Raw genomic sequence first — 24,017 nt, forward strand, 5'->3', positions numbered from 1 at the left:
TCACAGTTCTGTTCCACCTATATGTGTTTCGATCTGGATCAGGGTACTTTTGTTCTGATGTATGCTGACATCTAGTGGTGGTTTAGGGTCACTACAATATGTTAGCTTATGTGATGTGTATCTCTGCCTGTCTTTCCCACCCACTGTATGTTAATTCGCGGTTATCCATGGTCAAAGCCATACATTAATTTCCACATTGAATTTCAAATATTTTAAGCCTATTTCTGTTAATTTGAATGATTTTGAAGTTTCTAAACCTATTTTGTGAAAATCCCTACACATTAATTTTCTTTTATTCTTTGACCAGGACCTAGACAAGGGGTGGGCAGGAGGGGAAGCTGCCCTGGACACAGCGGAGTAAGGGGAAAGTAAATGTATACAGGGCAGTAAACCCAAACCTGTCCTGATACTGTTTGTGAAATGTATTCCCTATGCTTGCGAATGGGCACCTCTGTGTCACATATTTCACAGAGCTTGCCTACAGAGGTGCTGAAGGAAGGCATTTAGGGGGGCAAAGTCAGTAAAGGAATTACTGCTTGCAGGCAGCAAGGCACCATGGGACTTGTAGTCCTTTGAAATGGAGGAGATGCTGCAAAGCATGCAGGGAATCCAGGATGTTGTTAGAAAGATACAGTAGGTCTGGAGGTAAAATAAGAAAGCATGGGCGAAGGCCGGCATGACAGGGTTAAAATGGGGTTGGTATAGGGAAAGGGATTCTGGTCAGTGAGAAGCATTCTTTTAAAAGTACTTACGTGATTGGTGGGGAGAACTGGAGAAGGGGGGGCTGCAGTAAGGGGATCTGTAGGAGGGTCTTGAAAATCATCAATCAGAGGAGAGAGAGCTTGAGACAACAGCCCACCCTCCTGCTCTAATTGAGTTCCATTGCTAGGTAGGATTAAGGTTTTTTGAAGATTCTGTCATGACAGCCAGCGGGGGACAAGGTCCTGTTATGGGTTTTTGTTTTTTGAGTATGAAGAAAATGTACATTGATAGTGACCCGTCTTGGGTATAACTCCCATTATTATGGTTGGTAGTACCTGTGTGTAGTTGTTTGTCTCTGAGTTGGTGTTCGTTGCGGCTGGAGGCCTATAAAAGTTTCAGTGGTCACTCAGATACAAGTAGTTGATGCCCACAAGGATCTTGTGACTCCTATGATGGGGTACAAGGTCCTGCTATGGGTTTTTTGAGTATAAAGAATATGTACATTGGTAGGGAGCCATCCTGGGTACGGCTCCCATTATTATGGTTGGTGGTACCTGCGTGTAGTTGTTTGTCTCAGAGTCAGTGTTTGCTGCAGCTGAAGGCCTAAAAAATTTTCAGTGGTCACACAGATACAAGTAGTTGATGCCCACAAGGATCTTGTGACTCCTATGATGGGGTGCAAGGTCCTGCTATGGGCTTTGGTTTTTTGAGTATGAAGAAAATGTTCATTGGTAGGGACCCGTCTTGGGTATGGCTCCCATTATTATGGTTGGTAGTACCTGTGTGTAGTTGTTTGTCTCTGAGTCGGTGTTCGTTGCAGCTGGAGGCCTATAAAAGTTTCAGTGGTCACTCAGATACAAGTAGTTGATGCCCACAAGGATCTTGTGACTCCTATGATGTTGGTACAAGGTCCTGCTATGGGGTTTTTTTGAGTATAAAGAATACGTACATTGGTAGGGACCCGTCTTGGGTATGACTCCCATTATTATGGTTTGTAGTACCTGTGTGTAGTTGTTTGTCTCTGAGTCGGTGTTTGCTGCAGCTGAAGGCCTAAAAAATGTTCAGTGGTCACACAGATACAAGTAGTTGATGCCCACAAGTATCTTGTGACTCCTATGATGGGGTACAAGGTCCTGCTATGGGTTTTTTGAGTATAAAGAATATGTACATTGGTAGGGAGCCGTCCAGGGTACAGCTCCCATTATTATGGTTGGTGGTACCTGCATGTAGTTGTTTGTCTCTGAGTTGTGTTCATTGCGGCTGGAGGTCTAAAAAATTTTCAGTGGTCACACAGATACAAGTAGTTAATACCCACAAGGATCTTGTGACTCCTATGATGGGGTACAAGGTCCTGCTATGGGCTTTGGTTTTTTGAGTATGAAGAAAATGTACATTGGTAGGGACCCGTCTTGGGTATGGCTCCCATTATTATGGTTGGTAGTACCTGTGTGTATTTGTTTGTCTCTGAGTTGGTGTTCATTGCGGCTGGAGGTCTAAAAAAGTTTCAGTGGTCACACAGATACAAGTAGTTGATGCCCACAAGGATCTTGTGACTCCTATGATGGGGTACAAGGTCCTGCTATGGGTTTTTTGAGTATAAAGAATATGTACATTGGTAGGGAGCCGTCCTGGGTATGGCTCCCATTAATATGGTTGGTGGTACCTGCGTGTAGTTGTTTGTCTCCGAGTCTGTGTTTTTTTGCGGCTGGAGGCCTAAAAAATTTCCCGTGGTCACGCAGGTACGAGTAATTGATGCCCACAAGGATCTTGTGACTCCTATGATGGGGTACAAGGTCCTGCTATGGGTTTTTTGAGTATAAAGAATATGTACATTGGTAGGGACCCGTCTTGGGTATGGCTCCCATTATTATGGTTGGTAGTACCTGTGTGTAGTTGTTTGTCTCTAAATTGGTGTTCATTGCGGCTGGAGGTCTAAAAAAGTTTCAGTGGTCACACAGATACAATAGTTGATGCCCACAAGGATCTTGTGACTCCTATGATGGGGTGCAAGGTCCTGCTATGGGCTTTGGTTTTTCGAGTATGAAGAAAATGTACATTGGTAGGGACCCGTCTTGGGTATGGCTCCCATTATTATGGTTGGTAGTACCTGTGTGTATTTGTTTGTCTCTGAGTTGGTGTTCATTGCGGCTGGAGGTCTAAAAAAGTTTCAGTGATCACTCAGATACAAGTAGTTGATGCCCACGAGGATCTTGTGACTCCTATGATGGGGGTACAAGGTCCTGCTATGGGTTTTTTGAGTATAAAGAATATGTACATTGGTAGGGAGCCGTCCTGGGTATGGCTCTCATTATTATGGTTGGTGGTACCTGCGTGTAGTTGTTTGTCTCTGAGTCTGTGTTTGTTGCGGCTGGAGGCCTAAAAAATTTCCAGTGGTCACGCAGGTACGAGTAATTGATGCCCACAAGGACCTTGTGACTCCTATTTTTGGCAGAGTGTTCTGGATGTTCATATGTTGCATATGTTTATATGTTGATATGTTTATAAGTTATTTATAATTGGTTAATAAAAGGCTGCTATTGCCATTGCACTCCATCGTGTGGTTATTCTTGAAAAAAAAAAGGTTAGTGGTGGTCAAGCAGTTGGGAGAGCAAAGCATACCATAATAAAGAGATGATAGGCAGACAAGCAGAACTGTCACAATATGTAAGGTGATTTTCAAGTAAGCTTATATTGGATTTTCAAAAATAAGTATTGGTATTACAATGCTGATATTATAGAAAAAAATTGTATACTGTAACAATAGATCTCCTTTTAGTCCTAGCTAGACGCTCCTTATTTTTTCCATTTTCCTGCTGTCTTTCTTAGTTCTTTGCAGAGATGGGGCTTAGGAAAGTCGCTGTCTTCTTACATTTCAAAAAAATGGAAAAATGTCTTCTGTACTGCACCTGCCTGAAGTAAAATAGTGTTGGATTCAACATCTGTGTCTATTTGAAGAGTTAAGCTGCCTGTGGATGATGCCAAGTCAGCAAATGACTATACAGTCCTGCCAAACTGGATCTATGGAATTATGTCAATGCATAAAGCATTTGAAACCGAACAGTCGCCAAAAGCTCAAAATGTAAAAAAAAATATACAAATCTTTTATTATTCATGAATATTTTTCCATTGCGCTTTACCAGAATCGTGATCTTAGTTAGTGTTATTGTAAGTGGGACAAAAATGAAAATAAGATGTATACTTTCTATTTATAGTAACAGTTTTTTTAATACTATCACTGGTCCAATTAGAAGACACCGATATTTGTAGTTTTGTTACAGCTTTTGGTCTATGGAAAATAAAATATTTTTTTCAAGACAAGATCTTCAAAAGAAATCAGTGTTTCTCCTGAAAAAAAAAAAAAAAAAAAATTATATATATATATATATATATATATATATATATATATATATATATATATACAGTATCTCCCAAAAGTGAGTACACCTCTCACTATTTTATGATAAGAAATGAGTCTTTTCTACAATGTAAAGTAGTGAGTGTACAGCTTGTATAACAGTGTAAATTTGCTGTCCCCTCAAAATAACTCAACACACAGCCATTAATGTCTAAACCACAAAAGTAAGTACACTCCTAAGTGATAATGTCCAGGGCTGAATTCAAAGACACCCCAAAAATCAAAGTGAAAAAATGCAGCAGGCTAGTCCATTTTGCTGAAATTTCATTGCAGCCACTCAAAATGGTCCTCAGTAGTTTGTATGGCCCCCATGTGCTTGTATGCATGTCTGACAACATCGGGGAATGCTTCTAATGAGACGATGGATGGTGTCCTGGGGTATTTCCTCCCAGATCTGAACCAGGGTATCACTGAGCTCCTGAACAGACTGAGGTGCAACCTGGTGGTGTCGGATGGACCAAATCATAATGTCCCAGCGGTGTTCTATTGGATTTAGGTCAGGCGATAGTGGGGACCAGTCAATGGTATCAAATCCTTCATCCTCCAGGAACTGGCTGCATACTCTTGCCACATGAGGCCGGGCATTGTAGTGCACCAGGAGGAACCCAGGACCCAATGCACCAGTGTAGGGTCTGACAATGGGTCCATCCCAATACTTAATGACAGTCAGGGTTCCATTGTCTAGCCTGTAGAGGTCTGTGCGTCCCTCCATGGATATTCCTCCCCAGACCATCACTGACACCACCACCAAGCTGGTCATGCTGAAGGATGTTCCAGGCAGCATAATTTTCTGCACGGCTTCTCCAGACCCTTTCACGTCTGTCACATGTGCTCAGGGTGAACCTGCTCTCATCTGTGAAAAGCACAGGGTGAAATTGACGGACCTGCCAATTCTGGTGTTCAGTGGCAAATGCCAATCAAGCTTCACTGTGCCGGGCAGTGAGCACAGGGCCCACTAGAGGAATCGGGCCCTCAGGCCGCCTCATGAAGTCTGTTTCTAATTGTTTGGTCAGAGGCATTCACACCAGTGGCCTGCTGGAGGTCATTTTGTAGGGCTCTGGCAGAGCTCATCCTGTTCCTCCGTGCACAAAGGAGCAGATACCGGTCCTGCTGATGAGTTAATGGACCTTCTATGGCCCAGTCCAGCTCTCCTAGAGTAACTGTCTGTCTCCTGGAATCTCCTCCATGCTCTTGAGACTGTGCTGGGAGACACAGCACACCTTCTGGCAGTGGTAGATCATGTGCCATCCTGGAGGAGTTGAATTGACTGTGCAACCTCTATAGGGTCCAGGTATCCCCTCATGCTACCAGCAGTGACACATGAGCCTAGCCAAATGCCAAATTAGTGAAAAACAGTCAGTAAAGATGAGTAGGGAAAGAATTGTCAGTGGCCTCCCCCTGTAAAACCATTCCTGTTTTGGAGTTTGCCTCATTGTTGCCCATCTAGTGCACCTGTTGTTACACACATTAACACCAAAGCAGCTGAAACTGATTAACAACCCCCTCTGCTACTTAACTGACCAGATCAATATCCCAGGAGTATGCAGGCAAGCACTTTTTCAATTGAGGACATTTTACTGGTTAATTGTTTGTTTTAAAATAAAAATTTAACAAAGTATGTCGCTCAACAGATAAATCACAATAATAATAATAATAAATCAAATGGTGGAATGTGCTCCAAAATAAATTAGAAATTCAAAAAAAGTGTCTAGTGTTCCAATCATCAAGGTGTTAAGCCAGATAACAGTAATCAATGGAAAATCGCAGACTTGATAGGAGTGAATTTCTCAAAGCCTCCACCTCCACACGTTCACCCAGTGGTAGTATAAACTGCTTACCAGAAGTACAGGACCCCTTGATTATAGGGGGTCACAAGCGCATATAAAATCCTCACACAGTCCGATTTATCACTTCACCAATGAATCGTGATGTTAACCATATACTCTCCCTCCATCAAGAGTGTATAGCCAGACCAGGCATCAATATAGGACCAAGTCATAAGTGGAAGGAAACAAAAGGGCTCTCATGGTGCAGTAATTCATGATAAAAAGCATTTATTGAATAAAATCACACTTACTACAATCCACCTGTAAAAGCCCTTTGTAAGCAGAAATCTCAGTTTCTCAGAGCATGGGGATGCCACTATCCACGCTGCGCTCCACCAACCCGGAAGTTACGGTCTCATGTTCCCGACGTACGTTTCGTCAGTCCGTGCTGACGTCATCAGGAGAATCCCCCTGATGATGGAGGGAGAGTATATGGTTAATATCACGATTCATTGGTGAAGTGATAAATCGGACTGTGTGAGGATTTTATATGCGCTTGTGACCCCCTATAATCAAGGGGTCCTGTACTTCTGGTAAGCAGTTTATACTACCACTGGGTGAACGTGTGGAGGCTTTGAGAAATTCACTCCTATCAAGTCTGCGATTTTCCATTGATTACTGTTATCTGGCTTAACCCCTTGATGATTGGAACACTAGAGACTTTTTTTGAATTTCTAATTTATTTTGGAGCACATTCCACTATTTGGTTTATTATTATTATTATTATTATTGTGATTTATCTGTTGAGCACCATACTTTGTTAAATTTTTAGTTTATCACGTTATCACGTTTATGTTGCAGCTCACAGAGTGAAAGCAATTTCACCATACATATATATATATATATATGTATATTTATACCAAATATAATTTTTCACATTCATATGCGCAGGTTTTGTTGGTGACCCACACCAATCCCTTCCCCAATTGTTTGTTTTACTATGTTTGGACTATACATTGCACATTGGATGCTTAAGATTTTTATTTAATTAATGTAAGGTGGATTTATTATATCCATTCACGCACTTCAGCGCTTTAGTTTTTGGCACAGTTGGTGAATTTGTAAGAGCTAGAGTCCACACTAGCGAGACTTGTCAGGCGACTTGTCAGCCTGACAAGTCGCGCTCCCTCGCGGTCCATTGACCGCTACAGGACCCGTTCTAATAGGAGCGACACAAGTCGCTCCGACTTAGAAAAGGGGTCCTGTACTACTTCGGGGCGACCTCGGAGCGACTTGCATAGACTTCCATTATGTGAAGTCCCTGGAAGTCGCTCCGAAGTCGTAGTGCATGGTAATGAACAAGTCGCCCCCGAAGTAGTAAGGAGTCGTGTCGCCTTAGTGTGAACCGACTCTAAACGTAAATTAGGCTTGATCTTTACATTTGGGTTTTCACTGTGTTTTTAATTGTATATAGATGTATCAACTACTGGAAGTTCTATGTATCGACTACTGGATGTATCAGCTACTAAATGTATCAACTACTGGGGGGTTATATGTATCATTTACTGGATGTGTCAACTAAATGTATCAACTGCTAGAGGTTCTATGTATCAGCATCTGGATGTATCAGCTAGATCATGGGTGTCCAACCTTTTGGCTTCTCTGGGCCACATTGAGTGTAGAGAAATGTTCTCAGGCCGCATATAAAATATATACTATAGTTAAGGTATATAAGTAATAAAACGCCGCTGCACCCTTCCCGCGCCGACCCCCCCACTAATTTAACACAACTAGAGGATGATCAAATGAAATGGAATCAGTATACAGAGGTTTACTTCTTCTGAGAGATATTAAAGGAACACTCTAACCACTTCAGTGATTTGAAGTGGTCATGGTGGGAGGAGTCAGAAACACTGCACATGCTGGGATATTTACAGTTATGTGCTGGGGCGAGTTGCACCCCTAGCACATATGACTTAGGCAGCCAGAAAATGTCATGTGCTTCTTACATATATGAACAAGGACATGACATATTATGACATAACACAATTAGTTATTAAAAAACATATTGCAACAATTTACACATGCTAATGCACGTACCTTTTCTACTTATTCTGCAGACTGCTGGCGGTTACTGCTGGTGTGGTTACTGCTGGCGGTTACTGCTGATCGTGCGGTTACTGCTGGTCATGACATTGGGTACTGCTGGAGGAAGCAGCGGCTGCAGTAGTGAGTAGAGCCACTGCTTCCTGTATGGCTCCTGTCACAGGCGGAGGAGGAGTGCCCATCCAATGCAGCCTGATCAGTGCCCATCCAGTGCAGCCTCACCAGTGCATGCCCATCCAATGCAGCCTGATCAGTACCCATCCAATGCAGCCCCACCAGTGCCCATCCAGTGCAGCCTCACCAGTGCATGCCCATCCAATGCAGCCTGATCAGTACCCATCCAATGCAGCCCCACCAGTGCATGCCCATCCAATGCAGCCTCACCAGTGCCCATCCAATGCAGACTCACCAGTGCCCATCCAATGCAGCCTCACCAGTGCATGCCTATCCAATGCAGCCTCACCAGTGCGTGCCCATCCAATGCAGCTTCACCAGTGCGTGCCCATCCAATGCAGCTTCACCAGTGCATGCCCATCCAATGCAACCTCACAAGTGCATGCCCATCCAATGCAGCCTGATCAGTGCCCCTCCAATGCAACCTCACAAGTGCATGCCCATCCAATGCAGCCTGATCAGTGCCCCTCCAATGCAACCTCACAAGTGCATGCCCATCCAATGCAGCCTGATCAGTGCCCCTCCAATGTAGCCTCACCAGTGCGTGCCCATCCAATGCAGCTTCACCAGTGCGTGCCCATCCAATGCAGCTTCACCAGTGCATGCCCATCCAATGCAACCTCACAAGTGCATGCCCATCCAATGCAGCCAGATCAGTGCCCATCCAATGCAGCCTCACCAGTGCGTGCCCATCCAATGCAGCTTCACCAGTGCGTGCCCATCCAATGCAGCTTCACCAGTGCATGCCCATCCAATGCAACCTCACAAGTGCATGCCCATCCAATGCAGCCTGATCAGTGCCCCTCCAATGTAGCCTCAACAGTGCATGCCCATCCAATGCAGTCTGCAATGAAGAGAGAGGAGAGCTGCTGGATTACACAGAGCAGGGATCTCCCGCTTACCCGGCGATCGCTGTCATGCGAAGTCCTGCCTCCTGGACCGGCTCCTATGATAGACGTCACCAATGTGCTGTCTACCATTGACAGAGGCTCCGAGGCAGCCTCTGTGTACAGTTAGTTTGAAGCCGCTGTGGCCGTGCCCCCGACCCGACTTCCTTCCCCCCCCCCCCCCAGCAAAAAAAAAAAAATTGTCAGGGGGCAGTGGGCCGCATTGCCTGTGGTCCTGGGCCGCGGGTTGGACATGCCTGAGCTAGATCATGGGTGTCCAACCTTTTGGTTTCTCTGGGCCACATGGAGTCTAGAGAAATTTTCTCGGGCCGCATATAAACTATATACTATAGTTAATGTATATAAGTAAGAAAATGCCGCCACGCCCTTCCCGCGACGCCGCGCCCCCCACACTAATTTAACACAACTAGAGGATGATCAAATGAAATGGAATCAGTATACAGAGGTTCACTTCTTCTGAGATATAATAAAGGAACACTCTAACCACCATGACCACTTCAGTGATTTGAAGTGGTCATGGTGGTTAGAGTGTTCCCCCCCCCCCCCCCCCCCCCAGTTGGAAGCTGCTGTGGCCATGCCCCCAACCTGACTCCCTTCCTCCCCAGCAAAAAAAAAAATTGTTAGGGGGCAGTGGGCCGCATTGCCTGCGGTTCCGGGCCGCATGTGGCCCTTGGGCCGCAGGTTGGACATGCCTGAGCTAGATGTATCGACTTCTGCAGGTTTTATGTATCTACAACTGGGTGTATCAACTAGATGTATTATCTTTTGGAGGTTCAATGTAAAAACTGGATGTATCAACTAGATCAGGGATCCTCAAACTACGACCCTCAAGCTGTTGCGGAACTACAGATCCCATGAGGCATTGTAAAACTCTGACATTCACAGACATAACTAGGCATGATGGGAATTGAAGTTCCCGAACAACTGGAGGGCCAAAGTTTTGAGACCCCTGAACTAGATGTATCAACTACTGGAAGTTCTATGGATCAACTACTGGATGTATCAGCTACTGGGGGTTCTATTATTCAACTACTGAAGGTTTTAACTGGAATTGGCTTTTGAATGTTGTATGAATCTACCAGTGGATGTATCCACTACTAGATGTATCAATTAGATTTATTAACTACTGGATGTATCAACTAGATGTATTAGCTACTGGAGGTTCTATCAGTGGTGTATTTTGGTTTTGTGCTGCCCTAGGCAAGACTACAATTGGGCGCCCCCCCCCCCCCCCTGCTCCTATGTAAACTTTCTCCACTCCTTCCTTTTTAACGGATGTGACACTCCCTCCAAAATTTGTGGACTACAAGTCCCAGCATGAGCCCCTGAGATCTCACGAGAAGGGGTGGGAGAGAGAGAGGGGTGGGTAAGGGAGGGAGGTGTGAGAGAGAGAGAGGGGGGATGAGAGAGAGAGGTGGGGGGTGAGAGAGAGGGGGGGATGAGAGAGAGAGAAAGAGGGGGGATGAGATAGAGAGAGAGGGGATGGGAGAGAGATAGGGGGGATGAGAGAGAGAGAGAGAGAGAGAGAGAGAGAGAGGGGGGGTGGGAGAGAGATAGGGGGGATGAGAGAGAGAGAAGAGGGATGAGAGAGAGAGAGGGGGGATGAGAGAGGGGGTGAAAGAGAGAGGGGGGATGAGAGCGAGAGAGAGGGGGGTGGGAGAGAGAGAGGGGGGGTGAGAGAGAGAGGTGGGGGGTGAGAGAGAGGGGGGGATGAGAGAGAGAGAGGGGATGGGAGAGAGATAGGGGGGATGAGAGAGAGAGAGAGAGAGGGGGGGGATGGGAGAGAGATAGGGGGGATGAGAGAGAGAGAAGAGGGATGAGAGAGAGGGGGGATGAGAGAGGGGGGTGAAAGAGAGAGGGAGAGAGAGAGAGGGGGGATGGGAGAGAGATAGGGGGGATGAGAGAGAGAGAAGAGGGATGAGAGAGAGAGAGGGGGGATGAGAGAGGGGGGGTGAAAGAGAGAGGGGGGATGAGAGCGAGAGAGAGGGGGGTGGGAGAGAGAGAGGGGGGGTGAGAGAGAGAGGTGGGGGGTGAGAGAGAGGGGGGGATGAGAGAGAGAGAGAGGGGATGGGAGAGAGATAGGGGGGATGAGAGAGAGAGAGAGGGGGGATGGGAGAGAGATAGGGGGGATGAGAGAGAGAGAAGAGGGATGAGAGAGAGAGAGGGGGGATGAGAGAGGGGGCTGAAAGAGAGAGGGGGATGGAGAGCGAGAGAGAGGGGGGTGGGAGAGAGAGAGGGGGGATGAGAGAGAGAGGGAGGGGATGGGAGAGAGATAGGGGGGATGAGAGAGAGAGAGGAGGGGATGATGAGAGAGAGAGAGGGGGGATGAGAGAGGGGGGATGAGAGAGGGGGGGTGAAACAGAGAGGGGGGATGAGAGCAAAGAGAGGGGTGGGGGAGAGAGAGAGGGGGATGAGAGAGAGAGGGGGGATGAGAGAGAGAGGGGGGATGAGAGCGAGAGAGAGAGAGAGAGAGAGAGAGGGAGAGAGAGAGAGGGAGAGGGGGGATGAGAGAGAGTGAGATTTGGGGAGGAGAGAGAGAGGGGGGGGGAGAGAGAGAGGGGGGGGTGGGAGGGAGAGAGGGGGAGAGAGAGGGGCAATGAGAGAGAGGAAGAGGGAGGGTGAGAAAGAGAGGAGGGGGTGCGAGAGCAGCTCTAGCAACCACTGGCCAAAAAGATTCTCAGGTGGAGGGGGGGACTTTTTTACTGCCCACCTGCAAAGTGCTGCCCTAGGCCTGGGCCTTGTTGGCCTAGGCCAAAATACAGCACTGTGTTCTATGTATTAACTACTAGATGTTCCATGCATTATCTATTGGAAATTGGAGATATAAACTAGATGTATCAACTATTGAAGGTTCTATGTACATTCCACAGAGCAGAGTTAATCTCAAAAAAACAGAATTGTTTATTGTAACCTTTAATTGGCTTGTTGATTAAGTAATCTCTCTGGAGCAAGATAGAATAATTCACTGGAGAACTGGAGCTTGATATAAAAATGAAACACTGTGATAAGCAGAGATTAAACAGTGCAAGAATATGTATTTAAGTGATAAGAGACTCATTTCTGTACCAGGGCACCTTTATATCTTTACAGCTGCAGCTCTGGGATGTAATGACTCAGGTAGGTTATATTTGTGATCCTAGAGCTCTTATCTTTTACAATGTATCAGAAAAAGAGAGCCGATTCAGGAATCCAAACATGCTGATGTTTTTCTTGCTTCTCTTCATACTTAAGCAAACAGATAAATACTCCGATGAAATATAGTTCATATAAGGTAGCTGTATTGCTTTATCTGTATTTCTGTCCACACAGTCCTTGAAATTACACAGCTCTGTCACACAGCACATCCCTGTTTCGAAGGGCAGGAGGCCTGATTTTTCTCTGCTGCAGTTAAGTAAAACTTACTGGTCTTGAACATCCCATCTGTGACTGGACAGTGAAAGGAGAAGCAGAAGACTGATAAGCATGTCTCTCTGTCACTCTGCTATATCCTTCCACCAAGATGTCCCTTGTTAGCAAGCAGAATTTGGAAAAATAAAAAATTGCAAACAGGCGATCCCTTTATTGCAGAAGAGAAATGCAACATCTCTTCTAAAATAAAAAAATAAAAAAAAACACCTACCTACCTATAGGCAATCTCCTGTAGAATGTAGATTGAGCTGTGCATGCACAGCTCAGTTTGTATTCTGGCACATTGTCTGTGTGCTATGATGACTGCACTCCTGCCATGCATGGGAGTGACATCATCCAGCCTGGCCAATCACGAGGGCTGAAGACCAGCACCCAGACAGGGCCAAGGAGAAGGTGCCAGTGCCAGTGAGGACCGCAAGGACATCAAACCATTGGAATGGAGGTAAGTAATACTGCCTTTAGTTCCACTTTAACACTATAACACAACTGAATGGCTTCTTGTGCAACTTCTTCCACCTCTGAACTCTACTGTAATTATGTCAAAGAATTTATTGTCATTATGCAACATGAAATTATACAAATAAATGTAGTCATACTACCCCCCCCCCCCCCTTGTTATGCTAAACATAAAAAAATAAAAAAAACAACACATATATTTTAATTAACCCAAAAAAAAACATTTATCAAATAATAATATAAAAATAAATTAAATAACATACATTAACCACCTCTGGACCGGAAGGATTTGCCCCCTTAAGGACCAGACCCTTTTTTACGGTTCAGCACTGCGTTACTTTAACGGACAATTGCGCGGTTGTGCGACGCTGTACCCAAATAAAATTGATGTCCTTTTTTTCCCACAAATAGAGCTTTCTGTTGGTGGTATTTGATCACCTCTGAGATTTTTATTTTTTGCACCAAAAAACAAAAAAAGCGACAATTCTAAAAAAAAAAAAAACAATATTTTTCACATTCTGCTATATAACATTCCCAATAAAAAAAAAATGTAAAAATCTAAATTTTTCATAATTTTAGGCCAATTTGTATTCTGCTACATATTTTTTGGTAAACAAAATCCCAAAAAGCTGATTTTGATTGGTTTGTGCAAAAGTTATCACGTCTACAAACTAGGGGAAACATGTATATCATTTTTATTTATTTGTTTATTTTTTAATAGTAATGTCGGTAATCTGCGATTTTTAGCGGGACTGCGACATTTTGCCGGACAGATCGGACCCCTAACTGACATTTTTGACACTTTTGGGGGGACCAGTGACATTACTACAGTAATCAGTGCTAAAACTATGCTCTGTTACTGTAATAATGACACTGGCAGAGAAGGGGTTAACACAGTGGTGATCAAAGGGTTAATTGTGATCCTAGGAGTGTTTTCTAACTGTGGGGGGAGGGACTTGTGAAATGATCATAGAGACCTGTGATCCTATATAGAAGAATCACAGGCGCTCTGTGATCATTTCAGAGAGAAGAACAGTCAGCTGTGTTTAAAACAGCAGACTGTCCTTCTCTCTCAGCACGGAACGATCACCGGTGCCCGGCGGCAATTGCGGCTGCCAGTCCCAAGGATTGGCATTCCCACTCCCTAGTGGGGGAGGGAGCGCGTCCCCGGCGGCGCGCGCTTGCCCCCCCAGCACCACTCCCGCAAACCGGCGTACCCCTACGTCGATTTGCGCAGCTGAGCCAGCCTGCTGCACTATATATATGGCGGGCAGTCGGCAGGTGGATAAAATAAAAATAATGACCAAGCATAGGAAGTACAAATTCCATGGATGGTATGGTATGGGAATATTTCATTTCATATCCCTTACTCACTTACCTATAATTTTTCTGATAGGCATACAGTAATTATAGGCATTGCAAGAGACCACTGCCTTGCTAAAGAAGCTGAGGGTAAAGGTGATGGACTGGCCAAGCATGTCTCCAGACCTAAACCCTATTAAGCATTTGTGGGGCATCCGAAAACAGAAGGTGGAGGAGCGCAAAGTCTCTAACATCCACCAGCTCTGTGATGTCATCATGGAGGAGTGGAAGAGGACTCCAGTGGCAACCTGTGAAGCTCTGGTGAACTCCATGCTAAAGAGGGTTAAGGCAGTGCTGGAAAATAATGGTGGCCACACAAAATATTGACACTTTGGGCCTAATTTGAACCTTTTAACTTAGGGGTGTACTCACTTTTGTTGCCAGCTGTTTCGACATTAATGGTTGTGTGTTGAGTTATTTTGAGGGGACAGCAAATTTACACTGTTATACAAGCTGTACACTCACTACTTTACATTGTAGCAAAGTGTCATTTCTTCAGTGTTGTCACATGAAAATATATAATAAAATATTTACAAAAATGTGAAGGGTGTACTCACTTATGTGAGTGACTGTATATAATGTGACATATATATTTTCCACTTTCTGTTATAAAACATATCCAATAAAATCCAAATTTCCTAACAAATGTAGCCCAAAATGTATTTTGAAAGATGTCTTTGGTAAAACAAATTGCCAAAAGTTTTGGGAACACTCAATTTTGTGAGATACTGTATATCTTATAAATATTGTATGCCTTCTTATATGTGATCACATTCCCTCTGTTCTCAGCTGCATAGGGAGCTTAGGGAGCTGGAGGAGGAGAAACAGCAGCACACTAATCTCCCCAGCGAATGGCTGTGGGGGGGTTGGTTTTAGCACAAGTCAGACCATTGGAGGAGAGCATGCTAAGCTCTCAGCACAGCTAGAAAACGGGCCACGCTGTGCTCCCATGCCTAGCTTGATCAGTTTTTGATAGGAAAGCAGAGGGACTGGCAGGATCACCAGGGATTTCACATAAATGAAGCAATACAAAGAGAACAGGATACATTTTCATACAAGTACATGGTACAGCAGACACATATCAGGAATACAACATGTTGGGTTTACATATTCTTTAATGATATATTATTAAATAAATTACTATGCTAGGTTGTGGAACACAACTCAACAACTGACCTTTCTCCATCCCTGCCCCATTCTGTTCATCACTTCCCCTCCTCTCCACCCTTCCTGAGTTCCACCTCCTTACCATCCTACGTCCTTTCCTCTCCTCCATGGACACCCTACACCCTGGTGCATTGGGATCCCCCCCTATCTATGCATCCGGCCCCCTAAACGAATGCAGGGGCGACGGACGCATGGAGTTCAATGTGGCTTTTTATTTTTTTAGCCATGTGATTTGAGCCAGAGGCTCTAATAGGCACTGTGCCCTGAGCCCACCCAGTTGTGTGACAATAGCGAATGACAATTCGCTATCATCACATGGCTCCTCCTCCTGGCCAATCAGGAAGCGGGTCCTGAGACCCATTTCCTGATTGGCCGAAAGGAGAAGCCATGCCATTGGGCATGGAGGAGGAGGGAGGAGACGCAGAAGAGGAGGGGGAAAAAGCAGAAGCCAACGCTGCTGACGCAGATGTCCAGGCAGGGTAAGTGAGCCGAGGGTCCTGCTGTGGTCCTGCGGGGGGGGGGGGGGGGGGGTATGGTGTGCACACTGGTCCGGGGGGGTATGGTGCGGTCCGTATGCCGCCCCCCCCCAGCCCATGGAGCACCAGCCGCCACTGCTCTCCCCCCTAATTCCTTCCCTCCCCCTATAATTTTTCTTTAAAATATCTGTTTAGATACATTAGCGCAGTGGTTTATGAAATGCTAATTTTCAGGAAATAATGCACTTAAATGAATTTTAGAGCACGTAAACACAATATAATACCCAATCTTATGGCACTTTTCCACTACAAGTACCGGCTCAGCTGTACTCGGCCCTGCTTGGCCCGGTTTGCTTTTCCACTGCTGGCACCGCATGGTACGGTGTTGGAACAGTTCGGTACGGTACGGTATGGTTTGCTTTTCCACTAAAGTAGTACTAAAGTTAAGTGGGTGGGATAACAACGGGGTGGGTGGGATTCTCTGACCAATCAGTGGCTAGTAGTGACTGCATGCAAAGGATTGTGGGATATGGTACCGGTTATGGTACCTGTTGGAACCACAATCGAGTAGGTACTGTTTTTTCAGAGCCGTACCGTTCGGTTCCATGCAGTGGAAAAGCGTCGCCGTACCGAACCGTACCATTCCTAAACTATACCATGCGGTACCAGCAGTGGAAAAGCACAAAAGCAAGCCGAACCGTTCGGTTCCATGCAGTGGAAAAGCGCCATTAGAGTAAAAAATAAAAGATGATGTTACGCCAAGTAAATAGATACCCAACATGTCCCAATTGGTTTGGCTGCTATACAAGCTGGTAGTGACATGTAAATGACAAACCAAAAGTAACAAAATTATTGTCGTTTTCGGTTTCTGACATCTTAGAGGGGGAGGAACAATGCAAGTTCCTCCCACTCTGTCTAGGGTTTCTGATGTGACAGGTAGCATTGCTACTGGACTCTCCCGGTGGGACAGGAGAGCCCTCTAAAGGCGGAGGGCGATAGCAAGAGAAGAAGCCCCCCCCCCCCCATCTGAGGCCTTACATAATTGCCACTTGATCACTTATACAATATATACTAGGAAATTTCTGGCTGAACAAAATGATAACAGGATTATGGCTGCAGCCATGACCCAAATATCACCACTCCTATTCGAGGACGTACGGGTGAAAGCAGTTAAAGAGATGCAATCTAGAAGCCTGGAGCTTATATTTTACAGGTTATCAGGATCAGTGTGCTGCTCAAAATTTCAAGCTTGTTTTTGTGCTCCTAACTCTTATAAAAACCATATATGCTTCCATTTTTTTTTATCCGATTGATTTGAACAAATTGATAGAAAACACAGTCAACTATCCATAACCTGCCTTCTGAATAATTTTAATTTAATTAAGTAGAGTTGATTGGCCAAGGAGGAAAATTATTGATTGCTTTGAATTGATCACCAGCACTAAGATACTTAGTTCATAAATACAACCATATCTCAATTGGCCAGATCACAAAACTACATGGCGGAAACAAAGATGTGATCAATTCCTTGTAATGGTGACTTCCGATCATTTAAAACATCAACCAAAATCTACTTACCCATGTCAGAGGCATAACTAGAACTCTGAGCAAGAGACCATGATTGGCCCCTTGACACCCCCCCCCCTTCCATTTAACCCCAAGGGCTTCCAATTTTGGGATGGCATCCATGGGCATCCTCCCAGAACCCTGCCTCCAGCGTGCCCCCTGGGGGGTGCATCCAGCGCACTCTGTGACTGCTGTGTTGTTTGGATGATCACAGATCGCAGTAAAGGGTCAATCACAGCAGCCCTTTACTATGTGATCAGCTGATCGTGTGTAAACAGGCTTGCAGTTTATCAGCAGCTCTTTCCTCCCACGCTGTGTCTGTCTGAGGAAAGGTGAGCCATTAAACTGCAAGAATGTCAGTGCATTGTTTACACTGATAATCAGTGCCACCTATCAGTGCTCATCAGTGCTGCCTTAGAGTGTCCATCAATGCCACCTATCAGTGCAGCCTATCTGTGCTCATCAATGCCGTCTGTCAGTGCTCATTAATGCTGCCTAATAATGCCCATCAGTGCAGCCTATCAGTGCTCATCAATCTCAGCTATCAGTGTCCATTAGTGCTTACTATCAGCTCTGCCTATCAGTACCAATAAATGCCGCCTGTCTCCTCAGCAGGGCTCCGAGATGAGAGTGTCTCTTTCATATAGCTCAGATCCGGCATTGACAGTTCCCCCTCCTCCCTCATACAGATGGGAGAGGAGACAGCCTCTCTCTTCCTATGTGCACTTTATGAAGTGTAACTCTAATGCAGGGCTCGACAAACCCCGGGCGCCAGGTCGCATTTGCGACTAGAATTAGCGACCTGGCGCCTGGGGTGCCCTGCAGGAGGTGTCCTGTGCCTTTTGCACCCCCACCTCCTCCCAGAGTGCACAAACTTCCACTCCGTCCAAAAATTGAGGCCCCGGCTTTTCGGCCTTCTTCTGTGAGATGAGAGGCTGGGGAACTGGCGCCCTCTTGTGGTGGCCGGGAGTAATGCCTGTTCTCAATGCCTTCCCATCTCCTTCCAAAGAGCAGATGAGAGGGAAGTTTTTGCAGGCTTCATATCTCTGTCCAGTTATCTTTGCTTAAAGGTAAGTGGACAGGGAGTGTGGTTATTATTATTAATTTATTTTTTACATTTAAAAAAAATAAATAATAATATTTTTTTCCTTTTTTTTAATTATTAAAAAAAAATAAAAAAAATTTCTTTTTTTTTTCAATTCTTATTATTAAAAAAAAATTATATATATATATATATATATATATATATATATATATATATATATATATAATTTTTTTTTTCCTCATTGCCGTGCCACAGCCGAAGGCCCCTTTCACACGGGCTGTCTGATCAGGTCCGCCTGTCAGTTTTTCAGGCAGAGCCTGATCGGACCCTTCATTCTCCTCTATGGAGCGGTAATCTGCCGCCATCTGATCCTGTCCGCCAAAAACAGACGGATGGTGGTTCTATTTTCTATACATCCCGTGGATCGGATCAGATGGCATCGGATGGAAAGAGACAGACGGTCTGTTTCCGTCCAATTGCGCTAGAGAGGAGAGTGGGGTTCTAGTCGTATTTATGTGTAAATTTAGTATCCGTTTTATTAAATAAAGCTTGGTTGTTAGTTTAAAGAAAAAAAAAATGGCTCCTAACTTTTTTAGCTGGCTCCTAGATTTCAGGCAAATTTGTCAAGCCCTGATCTAATGAGCTCCAACTTCCCGTGGTGCACACAGCAGGAGAGATGCTGTCTCCTCTCCCATCTGAATGAAGGAGGAGGGGGAACTGACAATACCGGCTCTGAGCTATATGAGAGAGGCGCTCTCAGCTCAGAGTCCTGCGACTAGCAACCCCGCTGGGGCCCCCTGACAGCAGCAGAATGCCAGGGCCCGGTCGCAAGTGCAACTGTTGCGGCCCTGGTAGTTCCACCACTTACCTATTTGTGACATATTGATTAATTGATTGATTGATTGCATTGGTTGTCAACTTTAGATTGATTATACTTTAAGAAGAAATCGATCAGAAAAGAAGTTGATCATTTATCAAAGCATGAACGGCTGCCATTAGAGGTAAGGGGCCCCCGATAAAATGTACATTTTTGTTGTTCTACAGAAAAGAAGTTCTAAGACAATAATCATATCAATCTCTCCTTGAGTCCAGGTTCAGAAAATTACTTACACTGAGAGGATGAAGGACCCAACTTTGAGGGCAGCAGGGTACACATTTTGGACAGAGAAGACAGATGGTTCCTTAAAGACAGGAAGGATGTCAAACTGAGAACCTTAACCAGGAGGTGAGGGCCTTTAACACAATCTCTCAGCAATAAATAATGCCATGTGAACATCTTTTCTCCAGCAGTTTTATGTCTTCAAGCGTTTACAAATGTAGAACCCTCCTAGAATACTTTGCTTGAGGCTTTTTAGCTCCTCTGTAAATATTGGAGTAGGGTGTGATTATTTCGGCTGCTCTGGGTCTCAGTGGCTGCAGGCTCAACTACTTTTCCCTGCCTTCTAGTAGGTTCTAGAATGTAGTGGGTTAGAAGAGGCAAACCCTAGGCCTGAATATTTATGCAGTCTCAGCCAATGCCTAGGAGGAAGGAAAGCCCAGAAGGTGGTTTAGGAGGGTATAAATAGTTTGGGGCCTGGAGCAGCAGGGTTCTTGTCCATGAGGAGAAGATGCCAGGCTGAAGGGCTGCTGGCCTTCAGAGCAGGTTAGTTGAAGCTTGCTGAAGTTCATCGAAGTCCCAGCTCAGTGGGAGCTGGGGTGCCTACTGTCAGGATTTGAGCAAGGTCCCAGCTCAGTGGGAGCTGGGGAGCCTAATGTCAGGAGTTGATCAAGGTCCCAGCTCAGTGGGAGCTGAGGGACCTACTGTCAGGAGTTTATAGAAGTTCCATCTTAGTGGGAGCTGGGGGGGCCTATTGTCAGGAGTTCATCAAGGTCCCAGCTCAGTGGGAGCCCGGGGGGCCTACTGTCAGGAGTTCATCAAGGTCCCAGCTCATTGGGAGCTGGGGGCCTATTGTCAGGAGTTCATCAAAGTCCCAGCTTATTGGGGGGCGGGGGGGGGGGTATTGTTAGGAGTTAATTAAGGTCCCAGCTTAGTGGGAGCTGGGGGGGGGGTTGTCAAAGCTAATCGAGGTCCCAGCTCAGTGGGAGCCGGGGACCTATTGTCAGGAGTTCATCAAGGTCCCAGCTCATTGGGAGCTGGGGGCCTATTGTCAGGGGTTCATCAAGGTCCCAGCTTATTAGGAGCTGGGGGGCCTATTGTCAGGAGTACATTAAGGTCCCAGCTTAGTGGGAGCTGGGGGGGGGGTTGTCAAAAGCTCATCGAGGTCCCAGCTCAGTGGGAGCTGGGGGGCCTATATTTAGGAGTCCATTAAGGTCCCAGCTTATTGGAAGCTGGGGGGGGGGGGTTGTCAAAAGCTCATCGAGGTCCCAGCTCAGTGGGAGCTGGGGGGCCTATTTTCTAGAAGCATTCGGAGCCAAGTCAAAGGGGGTTTACTGAGGATCTGGGCTGGAGATTCACAGAAGAGGTGTTTGGCCCATATTGGGTGGGAGGTATCGAAGTATCCAGGGACACTGTGAGTAGAGGCCCGGGAGTAGCAGCCTAGTGACGGTTTGCTGTTTAATGCCTTGGGACTGTGTGACTGTGTCAATGTTGTTGATCTGGGGCTGCATGAGTGCTACTGGCACTGGGGAGCTACAGTTCATTGAGGGGACCATGAATGCCAACATGTACTGTGACATACTGAAGTAGAGCATGATCCCCTCTCTTCAGAGACTTGGCCGCAGGGCAGTATTCCAATATGGTAATGACTCCAAGACGACCACTGCCTTGCTAAAGAAGTTGAGGGTAAAGGTGATGGACTGGCCAAGCATGTCTCCAGACCTAAATCCTATAGAGCATCTGTGGGGCATTCTCAAATGGAAGGTGGAGGGGCGCAATGTCTCTAACATCCACCAGCTCTGTGATGTCGTCATGGACGTGTGGAAGAGGACTGCAGTGGCAACCTGTGAAGCTCTGGTGAACTCCATGCCCAAGAGGGTTAAGGCAGTGCTGGACAATAATGGTGGCCACACAAAATATTGACACTTTGGGCCCAATTTGGACTTTTTCACTTAGGGGTGTACTCACTTTTGTTGCCAGCGGTTTAGACATTAAGGGCTGTGTGTTGAGTTATTTTGAGTGGACAGCAAATGTACACTGTTATACAAGCTGTACACTCACTACTTTACATTGTAGCAAAGTGTCATTTCTTCAGTGTTGTTACATGAAAAGATATAATAAAATATTTTCAAAAATGTGAAGGGTGTACTCACTTATGTGAGTGACTGTATATATTTTCCACTTTCTGTTATAAAACATATCCAATAAAATCCAAATTTCCTAACAAATGTAGGCCAAAATGTATTTTGAAACATGTCTTTGGTGAAAAAAATTGCCGACATTTTTGGGAACACTATACTATTGGGGACACTAGTATAGTTCTGGCAGTGACCAGGATTCTGATCTGGACAGACACTATACTAGTAATGGTGGTGATCAGCAACTGTGATAGTGTGATGGGCAATCAGGGACTGGCAGACCAGTGGGATGGCATAATGGAGTTTAAAACCCACCATTCATATGAATGGGGCAGGCAATGTGGGTCTGCATTGCACACTGGAGCTGAGAAAGAACAAAACATCCCCGACACCTTAGTAGCCCTGCTAACAAACTATGTAGCTACAAATAGTTTGTTCTCTGAAACTATGAGATGCTTTTTTTTTTCTTTACCATTACAGGGGCAGAAGAAAATGGAGGATGTAAACAAGACACAAATGATCAAATTTGAGTTGTCTGGTCTTACTCAAGAAAAAGAGCTTGCCCCATTCCTCTTCACATTCTTCTTCCTTGTTTACTTGATCACAATAGTGGGAAATATTGGGATGATAGCTCTTATCTATGCCTCTTCCAGGCTCCACACTCCGATGTACTATTTTCTGACTTGCCTATCTCTGGTGGACCTTTTCTACTCATCAGTTACAACACCTAAAATGCTGGCTGATCTTCTGTCCTTCAAGAAGTCAATCTACTTTCTTGGCTGTGTCCTTCAAATATATTTTTACTCGGCTCTAGCAAGTACTGAAGTCCTACTTCTTTCATGCATGTCTTACGACCGATATCTGGCGATCTGCCGACCACTCAACTACGTCTCAACAATGACCAGAAGGAAATGTTTTTGCATGGCCTTTTTTTCATTTTCCATAGGTTTCTTTCAGTCTTCAGCTCAGACCAGCTGTGTGTTCAGTCTACGATACTGCAAGTCTAACATCATTGACCATTTCTACTGTGAGATCCCCCCACTGCTCAAACTCTCCTGCTCCGACACTCTCCGCTGCGACCTATTAACTATTGTGCTTGTATCTGTTTTTGGTGTTTGTTCACTCATGACAATTTTGATCTCCTACGTGCTCATTCTTCATTCTATTGTAGGAATGAAATCATCATTGAGCAGGAGGAAAGCTTTTAGCACCTGTTCGTCCCATCTGACATGTTCCACCATCTTCTACATGGCAATATTCTTCACTTACCTGCATCCATCTTCCGGTATCCTCAAGACTCAAGACAAGGTGGCCTCTGTATTTTATTCCATAATGACTCCAATGTTAAATCCACTTATCTACAGCCTGAGGAACCAAGAGGTCAAAAGGGTCATTAAAGGAGCAATAGAAAAATGTTTCTGATGTTGAAAACCTTATAAATTCTAAGGGGTAGATGTAGGCTTCCATAAGTTGGTGTGTTTAACCGGTTGCCGACTGCGCACAGTATATTTACTGTGGCAGTCAGCCCCAGCCAGGCAGAGTGACGTAGATCTACGTTACTCGCCTGTCGCTGGGATTGGAGCCAATAGCGGGCGCCCGCGCGCCCGCTAAGGCACGCGCCTGCCTCGGCTCGTTCAGGGAGGAGTGCGGGCGTGTGACCGGTGGACCCGATGTCCGCCGGTCACTCGGCGATCGTCGGTACAGCGGGAGAAAGCCAGAGCCGCTTATGTGAACAAGCCGCCTGTCATTCTCCCCTGTGTAAAAATAAAGATCAGACGGTTCTACTATGTAGAACCGTTGATCTTTGTTTTTACACCAATAGCATTGTCCCACTACAGTTAGAATCACGCCCCTAGGACACACTTAACCCCTCCCTGTCCAATACAGTTAACCCCTTCCCTGCCAGTGTCATTTTTGCAGTAACAGTGCATATATATAGCACTGATTACTGCAGTAATGTCACTGGTACCCCCAAAAGTGTAAAAAATGTCAGTCAAGGGTCCGATCTGTCCGCCGCAATGTTGCAGTACCGCATAAAAAATCGCAGATCGCCGCCATAACTCGTTAAAAAAAAAAACACCAAAAATTACAAAAATCTTTCCCTTTGTTAGTAAACGCGATAACTTTTGCGCAAACCAATCAAAATACGCTTTTTGCGATTTTTTTAACCAAACATATGTAGCATAAAACAATTTGGCCGAAAATGTTAAAAAATTTAGATTTTTACATTTT

At 45.3% G+C, this 24,017-nt stretch overlaps 2 protein-coding genes across 2 annotated transcripts in view; both read left to right on the forward strand.

Annotated features, from left to right (window-relative positions):
- The window catches only part of LOC309553017 (olfactory receptor 5AR1-like), a gene marked incomplete at both ends in the record, with an annotated part of 91,466 nt that overhangs the window by 19,706 nt on the left and 47,743 nt on the right, over window positions 1-24,017 (forward strand). The window lies entirely within an intron of this gene.
- On the forward strand, window positions 22,278-23,207 carry LOC309554775 (olfactory receptor 5F1-like; the record flags this gene model as incomplete). The annotated part of the gene is made up of 1 exon (XM_082256476.1): window positions 22,278-23,207. The coding sequence occupies one exon, from the start codon at window positions 22,278-22,280 to the stop codon at window positions 23,205-23,207; it is 930 nt and encodes a 309-aa protein (XP_082112602.1).

The sequence above is a fragment of the Pelophylax lessonae genome (assembly GCF_965119305.1).
Source record: "Pelophylax lessonae genome assembly, chromosome: 4".
In the NCBI taxonomy this organism is placed as follows: Eukaryota; Metazoa; Chordata; class Amphibia; order Anura; family Ranidae; genus Pelophylax; species Pelophylax lessonae.